At 59.0% G+C, this 10,270-nt stretch overlaps 1 protein-coding gene across 1 annotated transcript; it reads right to left on the bottom strand.

Moving 5' to 3' along the window:
- Window positions 1-568: 568 nt before the first annotated feature.
- On the bottom strand, window positions 569-9,943 carry DOLPP1 (dolichyldiphosphatase 1). The gene is made up of 8 exons (XM_061433796.1): window positions 9,829-9,943; window positions 5,844-5,944; window positions 5,551-5,635; window positions 5,361-5,460; window positions 5,035-5,133; window positions 4,383-4,511; window positions 3,795-3,884; window positions 569-2,032 (listed from the first exon to the last, which is right to left on the bottom strand). Exons 1-8 carry the CDS (start codon window positions 9,902-9,904, stop codon window positions 1,996-1,998), a joined length of 717 nt encoding a protein of 238 aa, XP_061289780.1. The 5' UTR covers window positions 9,905-9,943; the 3' UTR covers window positions 569-1,995.
- Window positions 9,944-10,270: the final 327 nt, after the last annotated feature.

The raw sequence follows: 10,270 nt of genomic DNA, 5'->3' as shown, positions 1-10,270 counted from the left end.
TCTGACTCACCTTCACCCTAAGGGTAAAGCTCTTCTGAATCAGCTTTAATGAATTAAGAGTTAGAACCCCCACTCTGGACCCTTGAAATGACTTGTGTTCATTTCACTCCTACAAGGCCTGCAAAACCCAGGTCAGTTTGCAGTTATTTCTTTAAAGCCCAATACCTGTCTGCACACTCAAGAAGTAATGAATTCAACAAGGAGTGGAGCTGTTTATCCTGGTAGAAGCTGAGAAAGGACAGATATGCTGGTTGTCCTCCGTCCTCAAGGGCTGTCAGTCACACAGAGGAAAAGCCAGGCTTAGTGAGAGCAGAGCCAGCCAGGACGACACAGGGAGGTAGACAGGGGTGCTGAAAAATTCGCGACGGCAGGGAGCTGACCTCAGATCCTGGTGTGAAGTGTCGCAGAGGCCATTGCAATCCTGGCTTTGGGGGCTGGAGGGGATTAGATGTCTCGGAGATCCCTAGGATTTTTTGGTCTTCGCCACACACCTTTGCCCTTCAGGGTCATGTCCCCACAGCTGTGTCCCAGCCCCCTCCCATCAGCTCAGTAAACGTGCTCAAGCTGCCAGAGTTCAAGATTTTATTTTAAAACAATAGTAAACAATTTCATTGATTTTTCTTAAGTCAAACCACCTCACACTTGGCTTGTCTCAGGCAAAAAAAGTAAAAAAAATAAGGGAAAGAAAGGAAAATGTGGGGACCGATCAACCTTCTCCAAAATTAGGCCCCTGGTCCTGGTGTCTGGAATGGCTTTGGACACTGTCTTGAACAAATGAGAAAAGAAAGCACCAAAATATTGTGCTTCAGCAGCAGGTTAATAACCTCCATAAAGAAAAGGTGGCGGGGATGGGGGGGAGGAGGGGGATCGGAACGCAGATCCTGAGCAGCCTGGTTCAGCTCTAGAAGCTTCCGAGTTTGGAAGCATCTCCTCTCCACAACTCCATTTCAAAGAGACATCAAGATTGGGAGGAGCTGGCCTCTGAGCTGGGCCCTGGGGATCTGCGAATCACACCCCTGACACAGGCCAGGGCGACCCAAGCAGGTTCCAAGCCTCTCCGAGAGGGTGGGAAGGACAAGGAATGCTCAGAGCACACAGAGGGCAGGCTGGGGGGATGGTGGGGGGACAAGACAGCAGGCCACCGCCTCACTCCCCTCGCCAGTTCCCACTCCCTCTGCAGTTTGTTGGAGATGAAAATGAACCGCTTCCGGACAGCGGGACAGGAAAGAGCTGTAAACAGCTTGGGTTTGCTCACCCACATGTGCAGGCTCTTTTTGTCAGAGAGGGACCACTGTCTTGGGGACAGGGGACCAGAGAAAGCCCTTGTGATGCAGGGTCGATGCGGGCAGGACACAAGGACAGCAGCGCCAGACGCGCGCTCTCTCTGGGCCCGGCCCCACGCAGGAAACACTGACCGAGGTTCTGGAATGGCATTGGCGGCAGGAAGGGCGTGGAGATGCTCCCTCCAGGGCCCCCAGGCAGGCCACCTCTCAGGCCCAGGAAAAAGGGCCTGGGGAGCTGACCCGGGCCCCTCAGTACGCAAGGAGGCCCCCGCAGAGCAGGCTCTGCTAGCCTCCTCTCCAAAATCCCATCTGCCTTTGACAAAACCCAAAAATAAATAGTGTGCATTTTTCACGCCACCTGGATTTCCTGGCCCTGTGACCAGAGGTGCGAGCCCTCCTTCTCTACCCCACACCCCGGTGCCCATGCCAAGGGCACTCTCTGCCCGACCGGGGACTGGCAGCAGCACTGCGAGGGTCTCTGGCCATGAGCCCCCTCCCCCGCCAGCAGCGGGCCCTCCAAGGTCCTGGCTGAGGGGCTGGCTCAGCCCTTTGGTCCACTGTGTTCATCAAAACTAAAATAAGCAAAAAAAAGGCTCCACTCGGTGACTTGGATCTGTAGAGGTCTCTGCTTCGTCCCTGCCTGTCATTCCATCCATCCTGCAAGGCATCATGCAGGCCAGATCTGGAGGCTGGAGCCAGCCACGCTCACCCGTCACTGCAGCTTCGTCCCCAGCTTGCGCTGTCTGTTCCTACAAAATGGGAGTGGGGGCTCAAATGAGGTGGCTCCTGGCGTTCAGTGAGCCGCCCCCTCAGCTGTCCCCTTCCTACCCCCAATCCCATCAAAATGAGTGAATGCCCGCTCCCAGGGGCCCCCGGGGTCAGCATGAGCCGGGCCAATAGGAGCTCGTGCTCAGGGACCTGGGACTAGGGGCAAAGGGAGGGTCAGTGTCTCTGCTGGGCCTGCACCCCAGGTACTCAGCTCTGGAGTCCAAATGCAGAGCCAGGAGCCAGGGGCAGGGCTGAGGCCAGGATGAGAGAACAGAGGCATGAGGGACCTGGCTGGATTCCACAAAGTCTGGGGAGCTCCCACTCACAAGTGGGATTCTGTTATTATCAACCGAAACAGACAAGAAGATAGTTGAGTTCTCCTTCTGGGATGTATAGAAGCACAGAGAGGGGAACTGCTGACCCAGTGGATCTCAGTACCTGATTTGGGGGTTTGGCTGTGCCTACAATGGGCTCAGGAACCTGAGGGAAGCAGGGATAGTCCTGTTCCTGGGAGGGCCTGGCTGAGGTTCAGATAGGAGGATGGGGCTCGTCAAGAGTCCCACCTGAAATGCAGAAACCCAACTGCACCCACGGGTCCTGGATGATGCAGTCCCAGCCTCACCCTCTGGCCAGCCTCCTTCTTCCCCTGGGCTCTGGCCACATCTGCCTCTATCTGCTGACTCAGAAGCTTTACACAAGCTGTTTCCTATCCTGACAGCATTCTCCCTGCCAAACCCCAACTCCAATGGTCCCGCTTTCTCCCACCATGCCCAGCCAACATGGCCAACCACCCCACCCCCGAATCACGTTCCTGCCGTGGGCTCTCAGGACCAAGGCACTGGTCACACAGGTAGGCGCCTGATTCCTTGTGACCACCCCCTGCCTGCCCCCAGCACACAGCCTGGCACAGAGCAGGGGCACGTGGAAGTTTCGGTGAACACGGGGAGGGGCGGGGTGGCTCCAGGAGCCAGGTGGAGAGCCTGGGCCAGCTGCAGCCTCCCACCAGTAATGGGATTGCCTGTTCTAACCCCCTCAAATCCCCTTTCCTCGCGGAGATGGGGCTTTACCTCTAAGTTCATTAGGATAATATGGACCATGATGTCCTGGACACATGTCCCGACTGGGGGGCCCCACCCTATAGCTCCTCTCACCAGGAACCCAGGGCTCCTCAGGAAACCTCCCAGGCTTGCATGGGAGCCCAACCTTGCCTCAGCTCCCCTCTGAACCTGGGAAGGAGCCAAGCCTTCCCCACCCCAGCTGGCACCCCACCCAGGATTTCAAGTGCATGGAAAGGAGAGCTGAGTCAGAAAGTAGCAAAGTCAGCTCCATCCTGACTCGCTGTGCAACCTCTGGTGCCCCTAACTCGCTGTGCCTCAGTTTACCCTTCCACAGGAAAGGGTCTGGACAGAACAGCCCCGAAGGACCCCCTGAGAGTCTTGGCCGCCCAGCTCTCTGGTTCTGGGCCACAGAGGTTAAAAGCATGGCTCTGGGCTCAACAGCCTGGGTTCCCAGTCTGGCTCCCACACCTGCAGTCTACATATCCTCAGTCAAGTGACTCCTCTCCGAGCCTCAGTTTTCTCATCTGTAAAATGGGGTCCAGGGGAGGACTCAGTGAGGCAGTATAAGAAAAGTGCTTAGACAAAGGTCTGCTTCTTGGGGTGCCTTCCAGAAACAGGACCAGTGCTGCCTGAGGGCTGTGCCCCACTGAGCCAGGACCTGGTGACTGCAGTCCCCTTGACTTACCTGGCTTCTGCTCGGGTTACTGTGTATTCAAACCAGAGGACATTGGGAATAAGGCTCGTGTCTCGGATTAGGAAGAACTCAGAGATAGGCCTGGAGAGACAGACACCCAGAAAGCCAGGACCACATCAAGGTCTGTCACTGAGCTGGACGTCCCCCCCACCACTGGGCCAGCAACACACCCTCCCCCTGCTGATCAGAATCTTTGCCTGGCCCGTGCTCCCAGGGCCACTGAGAGACTCAGATGGGCCACAGCTGTGACACTCGGGCAGGGACATGGCCCCAAGGTACATACAGCCCAGAAGGACACACGCTGCTTTCCAAGTCCCCGAGAGGCCAGGCAAGGACAGAGGCTGGCACCTCGGCTTCTGGACTGAGAAAACCCCTGGGGGAGATAGAAGCCAGGTGAACGGGCCCTGCTCCCTACGCCCACCAGAGGCCTGGGCACTGGGGCCCTCCCCGGGAGACTGAGGCTGGGGTCAGCACGTCTGGGTCCCCCCACTGACGGCCCCTTGGGAGGAGGGGGCCCAGGACATAGTGTCTGGGACGGTGGTGGGACAGGGGACAGCAACACAGGCGGGAGGCAGTTACCAGGCTGCTATCCTAGGGAACAGCGGGGTGAGGACCTCCTGGGTGAAGACGAACCAGGCGACGGCCATCAGGCCCCCAGCGACGGCCCCGTAGAGCACTTGCCCCCAGGTATGGTACAGCAGGTAGACCCTGGGCCAAGGGCAGAGGCAAGTTCACAGAGCTGGCCGCACACAAGCCTGCACGGCCTGCGCCCCACGCCCGAGTGCCAGCTCCCCTGGGGACCCCTGCACGCACACGGGAGACACCCCCGGAGAGGACAGAGTCCTGGGGCCACACGGACTCAGAGCTGCTTCCAGAATTAGGCAAGGGGCCACACCCCAACAGGGACTCCCGATGCTATAGAGGTGAAGGGACAGCGTGGCGGGGACACGTCCAGCCCTCGAACTTGGGAGTTTGTCTGTGAGGGACTGCTTCAGGACATGGGAACAGATGGCTGACGCTGGGACCACGGGTCCCACCAACAGCAGAGAGCAAGGATTGGGAGGCAAGGGACAGCTGGAGCCCTGGCCTTTTAAACTAGAGGCTGGGGGCCCCCTTCCTGGTCCTGCCCATAGGCTCCAGGGCTCGGGTCCACCGTGAGGTCCCAGAATCCAGCCAGACCTCAGTGGGCAGAGTCAGGGCGGGGATGGGGGGCCTCTACCTCCCGCTGTACCTGCTGTAGGAGACTAGAAAGGCCACGGTGAGGAGACCCAGCGAGAGCACGTGCCTCCACAGCAAGTCCAGGAACCTGGCGTTGTTCGTTTGGTGCATTCTGGGAAAACAACCCTGTCAGGCGGCCTCAGCCCACAGCCTGGGGCCCTGGCCCCTGGCCCCTGCACACACAGCCCCTGGCCCCACATCTGCAGGCTCCCTGGGCGCCTCCTGCCTTCGCTGGAGCTCCTCCCACCCCCAGGAGAGGCCAAGCCCCAGCCAGCGGGCATCCCAAGTGCTCGCAGCACTTTGGGTCCCCGGCAGAGCCCGGGTGGGAAAGAAGCTCACCTTAAATACAGAAAAAGGAAGGAATAGATGGAGAAGAACCACATAAACTGGGAGTGACTGGAGGGCATCCCGTACTTGGTGCCCACTGCCGTGTGGGGACCTGGGGAGGAGAGAGAACAGGGCGTGGTGAGGGGACGCAGGCCTCCCCGGGACACCCTCACCTGGGGGACTCCCGAGGCCCGGGCCCTACCTCCACAGGGCCGTGGCTCCTGGATGACGTGTTTGATCAGCCAGTTGACCCCCTCGTTGAGCGCCAGGCCCCCCAGGAACGAGATCTGCCGGGAAGACGTGTTGTCAGTGGGGCCTCTGGGTAACCTGCCGGCTTCTGACTGAGCCTCCCAGCCCCGGGGACAACCTGGAACCAGCCAGGAGGCTCCACACATTTCAAGAGAGGTGGCGGCATGGAAGGGAAAGCTAAGCACCTGGGATGGGATGGGGAGGCCCCTCCTCCCCGGGGTGGGGCCGTGGCGCAGCGGGACTCACCGTGTGCAGCTCCCGCTTGAATATAATGAGGGTCACGAAACCAACAATGACAAATACGGGGCTGAGGCTCAGGTAGGCGAGGACGTGGCCAGAGAGGTCACCTGGGAAGACAGGGAGGACAAGGTGAGGACAGGATCGAAGGCGGCCTGGCCCCAAGCAAGTCAAGTCGGGCCTGGGGCAGAGAGGCGGTCCCAGCAGGGCCCCAGAGGGCAGGGCCAGGTGCCTGACTGGGGGCGCCTCTGGGTACTGGCTGACCACACCACCTCGGGCACAGACAGTGTGCCAGGGTGTTTACTGAGCCCTCAAATTCACAGATTGTGAGTGTGAAGCAGGTACGTCACTGGGCCCATTCCACAGATGAAGCCACTGAGTCCCAAAGGAGTCACATGACTGGTCCAAAGTCACACATGCAGGAAGGAGGCGGGATCTGACTAAAACCCAGAGGAGGAGATGGTTGGATAGCATCACCGACTCAGTGGACATATGAGCTTGAGTAAACTCCAGGAGTTGGAGTTGGACAGGGAGGCCTGGCGAGCTGCAGTCCATGGGGTTGCAAAGAGTCGGAGACGACTGAGCGACTGAACTGAACTAAACTTACCCATTATCTCGCCAAAGCAGGAATGTGAACCTGGCTTTGTCAGGCCCCAGAGGCTGGACTCTGGACCAGGAGACAGCCCAGCAGGCACATGTATGCCTCTGGAACACAGCACTGTGCTGAGATGGCCCCAGCCAAGCCCTGGGCCTCCAGGGGAACCTGGCACTCTCTGGACAGCACATGGACTTGGGTCTACACTGCAGACTCGGACAGGGAGCAAGGCCGGTCTGCTTTGCCCACTACGGCCGCCTGTTGCAGTAACGGCTACCCACTGCCTCTCTACTGGCAAAAAAAATGGCCGCCTATTGGCTGCTGCCTTCTACCCTCAGAAAGGCCTGGGAGAGGAGGCAGTGTGAGGATCCTGAAGCCAGCCAACAAGAGCCAGTGCCCCCTTGCTCGAGGGCAGGGCTGACACCGAGTCCAAAGGCTGCCCTCGCCCCTGGAGGCAGGGTGGCTACGTGGCCACTCTGGGGTCAGAGTGTGTGGCTCAGTGCCCATGCCAGCACTGGTGGCTACACGGACTCTGGCAAGGACTGTACCTCCCTGACCCGCAGCTCTTTCACCTGTGAACCAGGGATATCAGTACCCACCTCCCCCACCCATGGGAGCTTTCATGTGGCCAGGCCTGTGTGATACCCGGCTTGGTCGCTGGCACCCAGGGCACTTGTAGGTTTGGAGAACACAGCATCGAGAAATGGCCCCACCACCAGCCTGGCCTCGCACAGGCAGCTGGGAGGTACCCACACAGGGCCGAGCCCCGCTTCCAGGCTGAAGAGGTGGGCACACACCTGGCCTTGCCCACACTTACCCAGGGTAGGGCAGGCTTGGAACTGGCCTTGGAGAACTGGTCAGATAGTGCTGCCCCAGGCCCGCTGAGTGACACCGAGGTGAGGCTCTTCCCTCTTCGGGGGCTCTGTCCCCTCATCCACACAGTGGCCCAGCCCTGAGACTCTGGGTCTCTCAGCTATCCCCCTGGTGCCCAGGAACCCTGGGTCGTGCAGACAGGAAGTGGGTGGCACCCCCAAACCTTTGGCCACCTCCATGGCCTGTCCCACAGCAAGCACTACCTTTAGAACCTGCTGCAGATGCTCTCAGTGACTCTGGCCTCACCATTCTCCGATCGAAGCCCCCAGTGGCTCTCTCTGCCCTTGGGATAAGTCCCACCTCAGCCGAGCTCATCATGCCCTGCAATCCTGGCCCTGCTTGCCTCCCACCCTCTGCTCCACTTCCAGGGACTACATTCTAGTTCCCCAAATACACCGGGCTCTGCCCTACTTCTGGACTCTGGCACACAGTTTCCCACGCCTGGGAGGCTGTCTGAGTTAACACAACATAAATTAAGCACCCACCACAGTGGCAAAAAAAAAAAAAAAAGACACTTTCCTGCCATTGCAGAGCTCTCAGAATCTGTAACCAGGGCGTCATTTATGACACCACTCATTAGTGGAGACATCTGTCCAGTATCTGTCTCTCTCTCTAGAGAGCAGGCACCATGAGTGCAGGAGTGGGATCCCTACACCCCACTCGACCCCCAAACCCAGCACAGCACTCGACACTTAACCAGGCTCTAAAATGATGTTAGGGCTTCCGTGGTGGTTCAACAGTAAAGATTCTGCCTGCCAATGCAGGAGACATGGGTTCAATCTCTGGGTTGGAAGATCCCCTGGAGGAGGAAATGACAACCCACTCCAGTATTCTTGTCTGGAGAATTCCAAGGACAGAGGAGCCTGGCGGGCTACAGTCCATGGGGTGGCCAAGAGTCAGACACGACTTAGCGACTAAACAAAAACAAAATCATCTTAAATGAACGGAGGAAGGAAACAAGCGTCAGTGTAATGAGGGCTGTGAAGGAGAAGTTCAGGGGGGTCACAAAAGAATTAGCAGGGGACTGGAAGACCCCCAGAGAAGAGGCCCTCAGGCTCAACCAGGTCCCTCCTCTGGTCCCTGAAAAGGGTCCTTCATCACAGCCTGAGTCATGCTGCTCACATCTGCCAGGTTCCTTCCTTTCACTGTGAGCACCCAGAAAAGCTACTCCCTGCCCAGGGAGAGGAAATCATGAAGATGCTGAGACCTTAAGGTAAGACTCTTCCCTTTTCCAGGCCACAGTTTCCCTCCTGTATAGTGGGTTTTATTGTCGCCTCCCCCCCCACCAGTCCAGGAGTTCAGGTACATATCCATCTGTTCACCATCCAAAACACAGAGCAAGCCCAGTGCCTGACATTCAGGAGGTGCTCAGTGGACACCAGCTGAATGAATGACGGGTGAACGGTGGGCAGGCAGGCAGATGGCAAGCTAGAGCAATAGTAGGGCCGCCCCACACCCCACTAGAACCCAGAACACCTAGGGTCAAAGTTCCCTGGCATCCAGCCCTGGAGCCCTCAGCAGGGCTAGGTTCTCACATCTCTGCACGAGCAGGCCCTTCCTGGGGCCACCAGGGCTCACTGAGAGGACGCCCCCCCTCCCCCTGCCAGCCTCACCCTACACCCAACCATCCTACACAGAGATGGAGGCGTGGGCTTGAGAGGGTCCTGGGAAGGCGGGATCACGTTCATTGCAGTTATTTCTTGAATGTTTACTCTATGCCAGGCACTGCACTCAGCATTTCTCATACCTCCTGTTTCTGATTCTCGCACCACCACTAGAAGGGAGGCACTGTGATCAGTTCCACTTTGAAAAGGCACAGAGGGGTGAAGTCACTTGCACGAGACCACGGCTTGAACTCTGACCCCAAGGCCCAAGCTCTAAACCGCCTCCGGAACAGGTCACTCCAAGACCTGCCAGGTAGAAAGCCCTGAGCTTCTACAGCTGGGTCCAATGGGAAGCTCCAGAGGTTGTCTGCCCCCACCCCCACCAGGTCCCCTGAGTTGTGGAGCAGTGCCCTGCCCAGGGCGTGGCATCAGAAGTACTCCAACAACGAAGAGCTGCCTGGCCTCGATTTGCACGCTCCCAGCAATGGAGAGCTCTTTCTTACGGCTGCCCAATAGCACTGTTTGCAGAAAGCAGGCACTCCCTACGCGCCGGGGAGAAAGTCCAGTCTCTCCGGCTCCGAGAAGGGCAGAGAAGAAAGGCCCTGGTCCAGGCCAGTTATCCTTTCCTACCTCACCCAGACCACCGCCCCATGACAGCCCACCGGCGCCCCAGGACCCAGGGGAGCTCCCCGGACGCGCAGCCGTAGAGTGCGCGAGAGACGCTCACAATTTTGCCCAGCTCATCGCCACACCACTGCGCCTGCGCGGCGCGCGCGCCGGCCGAACCCCTCCAAGGCTCACTATTTGACAGTTCCCACCCGGATGCCCCGGCGCCCCCTCCGCGGGCTTGCGCCTGACAGAGTACCAGGCACTGACAGGCCGGCCTCGGGAAGTCGTCCTCGGAGCCGGGGTTGCCTTTTACCTGCAGGATATTCGACGTGGGTGAGGGTCACCGGCCGCCATGAAGCGGGGAGCGAGCACTGTCCGTCCGCTGCCATCTTACCCGGAGACCGGGCTTCGCCCAGTAGCCAATGGGGAGCCAGGGGGGCGGTGGTCCTGACCTATCACGCTGGAGAGGCTCCGCTCACCCAATCGGAGACCGATACAGGTAGCGGCGCAGCCATTCAGAGTGCAGGCCGTGGGGCTGGCCCGTACGGCGAATCAGAAGGCAGGGCCCCTAGGAGCCTTTTAGCCGTCCCAGCCAGCGCCCAATCCGGGGCGAGCGCAGGTAAGTGCCTGACCAATCAGAGAAGAGGAGGGTTTCGACGAACAACAGGGGGCAGAACAGCCAATCAGAAGGTGAGACCGGCTCGCCGTGTGGGCAGGGCGGGCCAATCAGCCTCTAGCTTGGGGGGCGTGTTGAA

Source organism: Bos javanicus, chromosome 11, assembly GCF_032452875.1.
Source record: "Bos javanicus breed banteng chromosome 11, ARS-OSU_banteng_1.0, whole genome shotgun sequence".
Lineage (NCBI taxonomy): Eukaryota > Metazoa > Chordata > Mammalia > Artiodactyla > Bovidae > Bos > Bos javanicus.
The sequence above is the reverse complement of the archived record's forward strand: the minus strand, read 5'-3'. Positions and strand labels throughout refer to the sequence as shown.